At 39.5% G+C, this 14,020-nt stretch overlaps 1 protein-coding gene and 2 non-coding genes across 3 annotated transcripts in view; 2 read left to right on the top strand and 1 right to left on the bottom strand.

Annotated features, from left to right (window-relative positions):
• deptor (DEP domain containing MTOR-interacting protein) overlaps positions 1-4,601 on the bottom strand; it is a 30,895-nt gene extending 26,294 nt beyond the window's left edge. The window contains exons 1-2 of the mRNA XM_042423921.1: positions 4,115-4,601; positions 3,768-3,857 (exon numbers count right to left, since the gene is read on the bottom strand). Coding sequence (XP_042279855.1) covers positions 3,768-3,857; positions 4,115-4,128 — 104 coding nt within the window. The 5' untranslated portion in view covers positions 4,129-4,601. The remainder of the gene's footprint in view (positions 1-3,767; positions 3,858-4,114) is intronic.
• Positions 4,602-8,637: 4,036 nt separating this feature from the next.
• trnar-acg lies at positions 8,638-8,710 on the top strand. The gene has a single exon. It is a non-coding gene; the product is annotated as a tRNA-Arg (tRNA).
• A 4,843-nt stretch (positions 8,711-13,553) lies between these two features.
• On the top strand, positions 13,554-13,626 carry trnar-acg. Its single transcript has one exon. It is a non-coding gene; the product is annotated as a tRNA-Arg (tRNA).
• Positions 13,627-14,020: the final 394 nt, after the last annotated feature.

Here is a 14,020-nt window from a genome sequence, read left to right as displayed (position 1 = left end):
TCTCCTACTTTGTATCTCTCAACTCCAAGACCATTCACTCCTACAGAAGACAGAAATCTGAGAAAACGGGTCTCAAATATGAAGTTTCACTTTCAAAAAAGGTTAAGTAAAATCCTAAAACAGGTGGGCATCATAGTTTTATTAGCAAATGTTTCTCAAACAGAGGTTAATAGTGCTTATTGGGACTATTTTCAGCTGCAGATTAATATGCATTTGGTACCATAGTGAGTGTATCAGTAGGACAGAGTATGTAGGATTAAGTCAAAATAAACTACAGTGTCCATGTTCATTGTAATGTAGGAACATGTCACCCAGTGCAACAGTGTGGCTCACTGATGTGTTTTTAATCATTTTTGGAGAACAATGGAGCTCTACAGCACAGAGGAATAAACTATACAAGTGTACACAGGCAATAACTCCTGGTCTTTTGTTGACAATGATCAAATGATAGAATAATGCCAGCCTTCTCCTTTAACATTAGTGCTTTATTTTGATGAAGGAGAATCATGTGACAGATTGTCGACTAGGAAATTTAGTTTTTTAGCTCCAGAAAACAACTGCTTTTACAAAACATACTGACAAAAGCTAAATGATTCATGTTGACTTTGTTCAACTTTTGGTTTATCCATTCAAATGTCAATTACAATAAGAATGCATCCAGAAATTAAAGTGTAACTGCACGTCTGACCCTAACGCCACTGCATAATTTTTAAAAAATGCTAAAAAAGTGGACAAGGGGTTGAGAGGGGGGCAGGAGGACAGGAGTTGCTCAGTGACATATAACAATAATAATAATAATAATAATAATGAGAGGAAGAGAAACAGTACAATGACTTTTAAATGAAGTGAGAAGTCAGAGCTGGCAGCCACAAAAACAACAGAAATCCTCTTCACATTTCACCCTGCAGCTCCTCTCACTTTTGCTGTCTGTTCATGCAGTTATCAGCTGGTAAAATCTTGTTTTAAAATGTTAAATCGCAGTGTAACCAGAGCCGTTACTGAACCTGTCTGACCACAGCTCTGCAGCTCTGCACTGCAGCTGACGGGTTCAGCTGACAGACAGTTTCAGCGAAGCATCTAACAGTAAACGTGATTTATCTAAAGAACAATCTGAACATTCATATGTCTTCCTTTTTTTTATTATATTTCAGTCCTCTAGACTAAGGGTGAACTCATAGTATTCAAACACCATCTACGGGGATCTACACTGTCACTGTATTGCATTGATGACATGATGAACCGTTTATGCTTCTATAGATGGTCTAAATGCTGCTTTCACATCATCAGGTTGACCTCTTGCTGAACTCGAGCATTGTGAAATAGCCCACTACAGCCTTAGCCAAGCTTCCTGCAGCTAGCTAGTTCCACTCCATGCTGAGTCTGTGTGCAGCTGGCTAGCATCACTGCGGATTAGCTATGACAGCCTGAGCCCAAGTCTGCCCAGCGAGACCCACACACTGTTCTGCCAAGACTCCAGATGAGCAAACAACTTACAGACTTCACTTCCAAACAGGGGTAGCATCATCTTTTCTGTGTATTCTGCTTCGGAGGGTGATACTCTTTACAGTCTAATCTACCGATAAATCATCTCAAATACAGCTGGAAGCAAAGTCAGCCACCTTGCGGTTTACTTTTAGGGAGGCTCAGGCGCCAAACTTGTTGAGTTTAGGTGAGCTCACACTGTTTGTTACTCTCTGTAAAAGCATCTCTGGAACTAGTGTGTGGATCAGCAAACAATAGGCAGGAGTCTCTGTCTCCAAGGATGACGGCAATGATGCCAAGTCCCAGGCTAAAAACAATCACACTCTACATGGTGTTGAAGAAAAGTTCCTTGTGCACAAATGTAACAAACTGTCTATTCACAACTATAAACTAGTCACAAGACTTACTACAGCAGCTGCATGTGTCTGTGTGCCATCACGACATCCGTCTTTCTTTCCATCTGTCTGTTCAGCCCTGTGCCTGAAACAGATCTGCTCCAAGATATGAGCAGTCGACATGATGGCACACAAATGTCTGATAAGATATTTTTAAAAAAAAACAGCCAGTGTTGCTGTTATCAGTACCAGGAACTGTGTCACGTCATGTTCCATGAGATTGACTTGTGATAAAATGATCAAACAAAAGGATGTGGAGTAAGGTCACTTCTTCAGCAGCTGTGTTTAATATCAGGTCTAATTTTATTAATTCATTAATACTGCCATTAATTATCTCCTGCCATAATTTGGTCTCAACTCATCAATTCAGACCAAAGGACAAAGCTAAAGCAGGGGGTCAAGGGAACATACTGACAGACAACATCAATCATTAAACTGTCCCGTGTGTGTTTTCATACTGAACATTGTGAAAAGCTCTCATGTTGACTGCCACGTCTGGGAGAAGTGGGTAAAGCAAAGACAGACAGAGACAGGTAGCCAGCCTTGTACGTCACAACCTCAGGGCACAAAATTAGCACCAGCCGCCAGCCAAATGCTGGCAAGATATGCAAGTGGCTGATAGATTTGCTTCACTCACTAGCTAAAAAAAACAATGATTATCTATTGAGCAGCTACTAAAATATGAACATTCACTAGCTATTTGGCCGGTGGACAAAAAAAGTTCATTTTGCACTCTATACAACCTCGAGTCCTTTCCCCCAGAACAGCAGCGTCTCAGAGGAAGAGCGCTCTGGGACGGCCACCCCAAGCAACCCTTCGTTCACTGACACCAGCAACACTGCCAGCTGGCAGCCATAGCATACAGCTGTGCCAGGGACACTGCCACACACACACAGTATACAATGACCAACAGGGAAACACACACTTGTGCTAAAGCAAAAGAAGAGTATGTGCAGACACAACATATTAATCTCTCGAGGTGATGACTCGTGTTACTTTTTATGGTTCTTAGGAACAGGAGGATGATACAGTGTGTGCTTCTTCAGAAACAGCAAAACCTCTGCTCCACTTACGACAGCCAGCTGGAAAACGCTGTTCAGTAGCATATTTTCCTCATAGTTCAGCGGGGGGCTGAAATTCCAGGCATTGGTGCCATGTTTTACCTACTGAGCCTCTATTCATTGCTGGGAGTGTGAGGCAGCGACCGCCATCGGGGTTATGGGGCCTTTCTTTACGTACCATAGGTCAAAGGGTACAGCATGTCAACAACACTGCCAGGGTTAGAGGTACAATTCCCTGATGGGATGAGCGGCCACGGCACGATACTGCTAGGGTTAGTAGGTTCATTATTCCCTGTGCAGCTCAAAGGGCACTGTACTACCGGAGCAACAAAAAAATCACTCATGTGCTCTGTCCTGAAACGGTGAAGCAAATCAGGCTAAAACGCAGCTTTACTGTAACATACTGTATCAGTGAGGAGCAGCAGTTGGCATGGAGAGGGTTGTGCATGGGTGCACGCCTTTGTTTGGCTGTGCATGCTGCAGTGGAGCTGAAATTGCCTGTTGTGCCAGTTTCCAGTGAGGGAGGACATGCATGATCATTAACCTGCACTCTAGCATGTTTGCAACGCCCACTTTTTAAATGTGTCACGTCCTGTTATGTCCTGATCTGGGCCACAAAATCAGAACAAGGAGGAGCATAAAAAGTAACAACACTAAGATAACATTTTAGTAAAGGATTTATTGTTTATCATTCATTTGATATATGCAAATTTCGTTGTCAGATTGCGGATGATCCTGACAAAAAAATGACACTTCCTTCAAACAATGTGTGACCTGAAGCACTCTTGAAGGGTCACCCGGGGATCTGGACTCAGACCAACCGACCTACCTCAGCTGTTCTCCGGTGACGAGCACCTCGGCCAGCCGCTCCAGCTCTGCAGCCTTCTTCTGCATGGTGTTCCCGATCCCGTCCATCTCTCTGCTCACATAAAGAGACACATACTCGAGGTGTTTTTGTTCGCAAGTAGCCACACACAAAGACATCATGCTGCACTGGGAAAATGCACCAGACGTGCATTTGTAAATGTGTAAAAAAATAAAAATAAAACAATGCAGTCCAGTGCAGCAAAGTGTGCACCGGTAGATTAGCAAACATTCACAAAAAGGAACGAATGGATTGGAAAAACAAAGAATAAACAATGCACTAACACTGACCCGGTTTTTTGCTTAACTTACCTTTCAAGAATCATGGAGAGCCAAAAGATAAGTTTATCAGCTATTATTCCTTTGATGGTTGAGGAGGAAAATTAATCCATCCCAGGAAACATATGAAACAATGCAGGCAGTCACAAGTCACAGCCCAGGCAGCTCCATCAGCAGCGGTGTACTTCTAATTCCTCGAAATCCTCCGCCGCCTCCATATATCTGCACACACTCATACACACACAAAGACATTCATGCATGCCACTTTCCTTTTATGGATCCATCTATTTAACTGATGCGCTTCGGATGCAGCGTTAATGAATCCGGCACACTCCCCTTCCCTGCGCTCCTGGGTTGGTTTGTTTGTCACTGACACACCACACAGGACGAATACACGTTTTTCACCACGGCGCAGCCAGTACCCATCCTCAAAGGCCCCGCATTGGGAGGACTCTGCTGTCGTCACTGGGGGAGTTAACCAGAGGGGCGGAGTTAGAGAGGCATGTGGTGGGTGCGCTCGATTCGAGTTTTTTTTTTCCTCCATCCGCATTCTGAGAAGACCCGCCCCTTCTCTGCCTGATTGGCTCTGACCCTCTAACTCTAGCCAATCGCACTCCTCATGCCTAACCCTAACCAATCTGACCAACGGAGGCAACGAGTACTAGCCAATCAGAGGCAGAGGAGGGCGGGTCTTTGCGGAATACGGGTAGGAAAAAAAATAAGGTGATTGGTTTAGTCATGAAAACATACAAGGGTGGAGTGGGTGGGTGGGGTATATAGGATTTAAGTTAAGCCATTTACATGCTTCTACACGCGTTATTGAGTAAAATTACGAACATATACAACTGATGTAATAGAAACAGAATATTTAAACAATATAAAGAAATTTGTTGTCTCATTAAAAGCATAAAATCATGCCTTTCTGAAAATATTGTGTCACACCTGCGGTATTACTTAAGGTAAAGTGATGTTCTTTAGCTCTAATGTTCACTCCTCTTCTGTTAAATTACTGTACAGAATACAACGAGGGTCGACAACAAGCTTTTCTTGAACTTTATTAACCGTCTCCCCAGCTTTAATGCAACTTCTCAGGCTTGCAACAACAACCTAGCAACAACAACCTAGCAACGGTAACGTTCTGACCAGACACTTCTTTAAAAAAAAAACTCTCTTCCTCACTAGTAGCTTTAGTCAATATTACAGAGAACATGTCCTACAACACTGTTTCCCATTTAGTGTCTTACAGTTGTATCCTAATGTTAGTTTGTAAAGTGGTTGCTGCCTTTGCAACAGCAGTGTCCACTTTTTTAAATTGAGCATTTTTACTTTGAGACTGTTTATTAGCCACTCCTTCTTCCCACTCACTTTTCCATTTATTTTGCTTTAATTTGAGCCTAACTCCTACTGAGTGATTTGGTGCACCACTACTGCAGATGCGAGCGGGATCATTGTGAGTAGTCTAAGATTTATATCAGGTGCACCAATAATGTGACTTTTGATTTCCAGGATGATCGCCGGTGGGTTGGTGTCAGCAAAATGAGACTGAGATTGTTTCCTATATTACATCAGTGAGAGTTCACCCCCATGAATGTAATCTCCCATGCACAATGCAGATATTTTGTTTAGTTTGATACCAAATAATTAAAGTGTAACTGTAGGTCTGAGCCTAACTCCACCTACTGCATAATTTTGAGAAATGCTAAAAAGCAGGCAAGAGGCTGAGGAGGGGGAGCATAGCTGTGTGAGGCAGGAGGGCAGGAGTTGCTCAGTGACATATTATAATAATAATAATAATGAGAGGAAGACAAACAGTGCAACAACATTTAAACAAACCACTCAGAGCTGGCAGCCACAAAAACAACAGAAATCCTCTTCACATCTCGTCCTGCAGTTCTTCAACTCTCCAGCTCTCTGTTCCTGCAGATATCAGCTGGTAAAATCTCGTTTTATAATGTTAAATCGTGGTGTAACCAGAGCCGTTACTAAACCTGTCCAACCACAACTCTGCTCAATCAGCAGACAGGTTCAGCTGACAGACAAAACAGACAGTTTTGGTGGAGTTTCGGTGGAGCTCTGGTTACACCAAGCAAGATTTTACCAGCTGATAACTGCAAGAACAGACAGCTGCAGAGATGAAGCAGGGTGCAGGGCTCGGGGGGGAGGTGTTTTCATTCTACCATTGATATAAATTTCAGGACGCATTGGCGCCGTCTTTTCAGGGCTGATTTTAAACAGCAGATGACAGGTTGAGCCATTTTCAACTCATGAAATGCCAATTTTTTAAAATAAATTTGGTTTCACTGTCAATATTAACACCAGCATTTATTTGTTTCATTACAGAACAGTCATATAATTTAGTTTACAGCTCAAAAAATATGTTTTAGTGTGCAGTACCTCTTTAAATGTTCTTGGGGGAAATGTTATCATTGCAGCAATCCAAAGGAAAATTACAAATTGACAACATGCAACACATTGCAAAAAAAATATTATAGATGTAATTTCTATCACAACTGCATTTATTTCTTGACCCAAACATGAGTTGAATTAAACTCGTAATCATCTTTACAGTTATGATTACAAAGTCTTTGAATTTATATGATTTTAAAGTGAATATGATAATAATGGAAAACCAATCATAGGTTCATAAAATATCTTGATCACAAATGGGCAAAAGTGCACAAACAGGAGCACAGAATTGGCTCCAGATGTAGATTTATCAAATATGTAACAAAATGAGTTGAAACATGTCAAAGAGCAAGTCGTGTGTTGTTAGCTCAGTGTTACAACAGAAACTAGTAAGGACAGGAAAATATAATAATGAATATGTTGGATGTATGATATTTAAAATGACAGGACAGATAATCAAAACTACACTCACCAAGTAAAAAATGTTCTGTTGACAAAAACTGTAAATCATTGTAATGGTGATGAAACATTAGTGGTTTGAAAATGTACACTGATTATATGAAACTGGAATTTGTCTCACACCACTGAGGTTATCCAAGGATACTCCATTATCTCACTGATTTCATTTATTTACTTATTAAGGCAGACCGATTAAAGAATTTCATATTTTAGAAAGGTTTGGATTCAATGTGTCACTAATATTATGTACAGGAATTACAAATCTTAATGCAAAAACTGGTCACACATTACTCTGCTATTCACTACATGTGAGTGTATTCCCAGAGAAACAGAAACATTTCTGTGTTTCCAGTGAACATAAAATTAATGTTTCCACCAAGGACACATGAAGTCATCTGGCTGTTACACTGGTAAGAGTGTGTAAGTGTGTGTATTTTACAGCGTGATAAATGTAATTGTTCTCATATTTAATAGCTCATAGCCTACATATATGATCCCATAACCTGCTTGATTTAATATGATGAACATGAAGCAAAGTGCTAAACACAATATTCACACTGGGGTGTTTGAGAAGAAAACTTCTGATAAATAAAATGGAGCCTTGACTACACTAAACCATCAGTTGAATTATTCAAACAAACTTTGTAACTCAATTACTAAAGGACAGGGACATTTTTATCTTTTGGGTCACCTCCATGATTACACACAGACAGCTAGATTCCCCCACAGACTCACCACATTCACCCAGATTTCATAATATTTATGATATTGTAAGTTTTATCTGCGCTCCAATCATTGGTGTCACAGCAGGTACCCATTAGCTGAAAATGTAAGACACCTGGGACATCGCTGATCCATTCATAACATGTTTCATAAAACCTTCTCTTGTGCTGCATCGTAGTAAATCTCAATCAAATCTTCTGCTGAACACATCTTTTTTAAATCTTTGTTTCTTCTCAAGTGAGGCTCATATGATAGATAGATAGATAGATAGATTATGTCCATGGCTGTCAGAATGGAGTTTGATAAATATTGATATCTGAATAATCTACACAATATTTACTGATACTATCCATTGATTGAATCTGTCTGGGATGGCCAATGAGAAAGCTGGGTGTATAATTCTTGACATAGAAAGGAGGGTCCAGAAGTTTATAGACTGACTCAATCCTAATGTTTTGCTTCTACAACTCCTACATATTTTACTGCGTTAAATGCAACACAAGTACATGTTGAAATGTTTTCAACCCCCCCCCCCCCCCCCCCCCCCCCCCCGGTAGACAAATATTATAATATATTAGGAACACTTCAGTAGCCTCTAGTACACCACCACCACCCACTAAGACCTCATTAATAAACATAATCACCTTTCTAAAAGATAGCATTGATGGCAGAAGGGTTGTTTTTGATAGTACAAGTGTTCCTAATAAAGTGCTGAGTTAGTGTAAGTCATAGGTGTAAGTTAAGTCTGCAACAGTGTCGTCGACACAACGTCTGACCGTGACATCTGCTGGCTAATGGCGGTATTGCGGGCAACGATTTTTTAGTTTTGAGAACGGTGGCTTTGAGGACACGATACACTATATATACACTTTATATAACACTATAAAATATATACATACATATCAGTAATTGTAGCGTTTATTATTTAGATAGCCATAAAGAGGAACGACAACCACTCACAGTCACGTGGGCCAGTGGCGCAATGGATAACGCGTCTGACTACGGATCAGAAGATTCTAGGTTCGACTCCTGGCTGGCTCGTAACTTTTCCTTTTGAGATTAATATATGTTAAATGTTCACACTAGGCAGAAGGGGCAAGTCCTACACTGGAACAAGTTATGAATACTACCTTACCTCTTACAATCACGTTGAATCATCTATAATGTGCAGTGGAATCACTTAAAGAATCAATACCACCAAAAAAACATTATTACAAGTAAAAGTGGTGCATTTAAAATCCAATTTAAGTAAAAATATAGAAGTATTGCCAATTAAATGTTTTTGAAGTACTAAAGTAAAAGTACTCGTTTTGCGGGCTATGACTGATATATCAATATGTTTAATAAAATACATTGTTAATGAGTAAATTCGTAAGTAACATTTGTTCGAGGTGGAGCTAGTTTGAACTACCTATTAAGGGTCATAAAATAAATCTGAGGGGTCTTGAGATGATGGCTTGGGTTGTAAAGAAAGAAAAGTATAGTTCTGTTCCATACATTTGGATTCATTTTCAGAACTTTTCTTTAATATTTGCATTTTTAGGCTGTGACCAATCAGCGCTCGTATCGCTACCAAGTTTCACCCAGCAACTACCAAGAATTGACCAATCAGTGCCTCCTAATGCCCGGACCAGTCACAGATTGGTTGATTGCGGCTGGAATTTTAAAAATAAAATTGAAAACGATAACGACCGATTACGATTGCTTCACTTCTTACCAGCATTTCAGAATTAAGTCTATCCTTTATAGCTATTGTCAATACAAATAAATTGGCAAATATATACAGTATATATTTCAATGAATAACCTGTGGCTCAGTAACGTTAACTAGTTAACGTCTAGCTTACGTTAGCTAACGTTTGCTGTCCCATCACTGTACAGCTTGCTGTCTGATAATGATTTTGAGACTTCCTGCTATTATTATGTTGAAGTAAAGTCAATTTAATGTGAACATATCTGACAAACTAACCTCCCTGATGATGATATTAGCGCGCTAAGTCATGAAATGACCGTTAAATTACAAACAGGTGACCAGTACAGTAGGGGAGAACGGGGTAACATGAGCCACTTTTTACATTCGATGATTTTACTGCAAAATATATACCTCAGGTTGTTGTGTACTCAAGGAAATTAAAACAAGTTATCCAATTATTATGGTTTTAGAACAATGACCCATCAAAAAAGTTTGTCCTATGGCACAACTTACCCCAAGGTAGGGGTAAAATGAGCATGGGGATGGGGTAAATTGAGCGCTCTACGGTAAATAGTGTTACCATTAAATACTGATATAAAAATTACACAAAATCAAACTAATTCGAGATCATCTTGAACTTTATTAATGCAATCAATTTAACAAAGGCAAAAACTCATACTTTTCAGTAAAATTATATGTTTGTGTCCTGTTGTTCAACATATCACCTAAACACTTTCAATAAAGATTAAACTGTGAGCTTTGTGTGTTAGCCACAGATATAATATGTGTGTAAGCGTGCTTTTGTGTATACAGACAGGTGACAAATTAAAAGAAAAACTGGTACAGGTCTGAATGCTTGAGCCCTACAGTGAGGGGATCTGGTGGCTCTGTTATGCTTTGGGTGGCATTTTGCTGGCATGGTTTGGGTCCACTTGTCCCCTCAGAGGGAAGGATCACTGTGAATCAATATAAAGTTGTCCTGAGTGATCACCTTTATCCTATGATGAAACATTTCTACCTTGATGGCAGTTGTTTCTTCCAGGATGACTGTAGTAGAAATTTAAGATGAATTCACAGAGAGCAAGTTGTCTTTCAGAGTTTTATTGCAATATCCAGAATACATATTTGCAAGTCCAGATCTCCCAGTTTGCTAGGCTGAAGAGATATTGAATGAAGTTCAGTGTTGGTACTTGCATATACAGCCACATTCATCACAATCATCCCATATTCATCACCCTAACAGTTATTTTTAATTAATTCACCGTATCTCTAGGGAGTTTCTTTCGGTCTCTGCTTAGAATTAAGACTTGAGGGCTAAATCCTTATCTGCCTTTCCTCCCTGGACATTCCCTCTAAAGTTACAGTGACCGAGTCCCATACCTCACCTTTGACAGTACCTGTTAGGAACATTTTCATACAGGAAGCAGATCATAAAGTATATGTTTCCATTTCAATGACAATGCCCACATTCAAAGGGCACGAGGGGTCACTGAATGGTTTGATGATTATGAAAATATATGAATCATATGCTATGACCTTCACAGTCACCAGATCTCAACCTATTTGAACACCTATGGGAGATTTTGAACCAATGTGTTGGACAGCGTTCTCCACCACCATCATCACTTTAATAACATGATGAATTCACTTGGCATGACAAAAATCATTTGTTTTGCTCTGTTTTGCTGACCACTCTCTCCATGTGCTTGAGTCCAAGATGGATTGATCAACGTGAACTATACTTTCTTTATTCGTGATCACATGATTACTTTTGTTTATGGTTACCAAGATAAAGGGGGTGGCTCATTTTACCCACTGGCTCTATTTACCCCATTCTCCCCTACAGTAAAAGTTACAATGTAGGCTAGTTAATGTGCTGGTTAATGCTTCTTCTACTTGACGTGATTCTGAAATATTATTCGACATTTTGACCTACTGGAAAAATATACATAGACAGAGCATAATATAAAATCAACATTACAAGGTGATCATGATGATTGAGTATAACTGGTAGTAATATAATATACACAGCTGCCTTAAGTAATGTGTTACCAAATGTTTTGTCCATCTCATCTTTCACAGCTGTGTTGTTTACATCTGTTTCTCTGTTTTCTTTATATTTCAATTTTTTAATTTAATGGAACCTCGCTTCAGGAGACAGGCTGATGGTAAACCTTAGAGACACAATTGAAATGACAAAGGTGAAGGATATCAACAAAGTAAAGCCATGGATGAGACCCATGTCCCCAGTGGGAGTGCTGGACAAGACTAGAAAATCTTTAATTCAGCACCGTGGAGATCCAGCATCAGGAAACACCTGCTGGATTTCCAGTTTGATGGACTTTCAGGTGAGTGGCTGAAACTTTTCAAATTTCTGCCTGCCTTATAAAATTTTAAATGGTTTGGCCCCTCCTCCACCACGTGACTTTGTATACACTCAATCAGTAAATTTTATTAGATCCTCCGGGTATCCACTATAGGAGATTGTACCAAACCATTTCACCACACTGCGTTTGTGCGATCAGCTTTTACTGTAAAAGCCACAAATCAGCGGAACACCCTGTGTGACAATGTGAGGAGCTGCAGCTCTATTAGCACGTTCAAAACCAACTTAACAAGTCTGTTAAAAGCTTCTCAGCTCTCCACTCACTGATTTTGATATTCTATCTTATGGTCTTCATGACTTGCTTTTATTTGACAAGCGTACATTTGTGATGTGCTATTGTGTGTAGTTTTGTATTGTGTGTCTTGCGTGTTCGTTTTTGTATAACTTTGTATGTTGTTTTTACTCTATACTCTGTGTTATTGTGTTGTTTCTTTGCTCTGACTTGCCAAGGAACTACAGATGGGAATTAGCTTGAAGCTATAATCTGGTACAGTGTATCAAATGGTGACATTTTTGTTTAAATTGTACACTGTCACTTTTAAAATAAATAAATGGCAGCTATGAAGAGGGACCCCACAAGAGGCAGCAAAGACCATGCCCACAACAAGAAGTGTTTCAGGGAGTTTATTGCTATTGAGCTCCTTCCTTCTGGCAGAATTGCCATTGCCATGAAGGAAGCAAAATATACTGGGAAAACTCCCCAGCACGCTGCCACCACCCAGCTCGCTGTGACCACCCAGCACTTTGCCGCCACCCAGCACGCTACCACCTCCTCTCTCCGCTCCCTCTTGGTTAGGAAGTGTCTAACCAGAAGAGCCTGACCAAGACTGGAAAAAGGCTGGTTTCCCTCCTCAAAGCCAAATCATCTGGACTCAAACTATGTAGATAAAAAACAATAACCTCATATTTGTCATATTCTTGGTCTTCTTCATCATCACATAAACTCCTCTGGATTTTACATGGGCCTGCTTCACATTTCTGTTATTTCAGTTGCTGCCATACATGATTATGCAACCTTAGGAGGTCTAAGATTAATACAGTATTTTTTTTACTAGTATATCTGCTGCTGCTAATGTCACTACTACTACTAACTACCACTGAGATTTAACTTTGCCATTCATGATAGTCATATGGTTCCTGCTTTTGTCCTGTAAATTTGTTATAATGAATTGGATTTATTATGTTTTGTTCAGTAAATTGAAAGGCTACAATTTTTTTTCTATCCTGAGCTGTTTGCATCAATCCCTGCTGATCTAATAAAGGTTTGTCTGCTAAAAATGTGTTTATTGTCCATCTTTCATCAAACATTTACTTACAATAAACCCGTTTTCTGACCTGAGCTGTTTGTGTCCAATAAAAGATCCATGGCCTATAATAATAATTATTATTATTATTTCGCGTGTGGGCTAATCATCTTCATATTTTCGCCCGGCAACAATTGATGATTGGCGGGTAAAAATAAATAAAACAGAATAGAAAACAGATAGAAACAGCATTATTAGCCATTTTCATAAGGATTTTGATATTTGTGTGACAATATGAATGTATAGTAGTCATAATATGATCATAACGAGTTAGGGACGATCTCAGGGTGTGTTTAGCTTTATCTCGACTAATGCGTCTGACTGCCGATCAGAAGATCGTAGGTTCGACTCCTGGCTGCTCGGCTTTGTTTTATTTCATAATAGCTCTGTTTGATTGATTCAGGACACTTACCATGTCCGAACAACGAAGTTGATTGATTGTAAATTGATATCTACGTATGATAAGAATTTCTACAGTTTGTGTGAAATATATTATCTCATCGGGCCAGTGGCGCAATGGATAACGCGTCTGACTACGGATCAGAAGATTCTAGGTTCGACTCCTGGCTGGCTCGAGTGCAACTTTTTCTACATACGACGGTTTAGTAAATATCAAAGAAGTTGTTTAAGGGCTAGTTTGAGGGGTGCATTATGCAATATTCCGTATTTTAGTATTCTTTTGGTCTCACTTTTAGCAGAAAAATGCAGTGGTGGTAGAAGTACTTCAATCTGTTACCTCAGTATACAGCAATGCAAAAATACTGCATTACAAGTAAAAGTCCTGCATTCACAATCCTATTAAAGTAAATGTACACAAGTGTTATCAACAAAATGTGAAAAAGTAGAAGCATTCATTCTACATTGAATAGTCACTGTGACTGTGATTATTAGATAGTTAATAAGCAGATACAGTTGTTGAATCAGCACTAAGATAACAAGTTAATAGCCTGATGAAAGCATGATGTTGTT

This window comes from Thunnus maccoyii, chromosome 10, assembly GCF_910596095.1.
Source record: "Thunnus maccoyii chromosome 10, fThuMac1.1, whole genome shotgun sequence".
NCBI classification, from domain to species: domain Eukaryota; kingdom Metazoa; phylum Chordata; class Actinopteri; order Scombriformes; family Scombridae; genus Thunnus; species Thunnus maccoyii.
The sequence above is the reverse complement of the archived record's forward strand: the minus strand, read 5'-3'. Positions and strand labels throughout refer to the sequence as shown.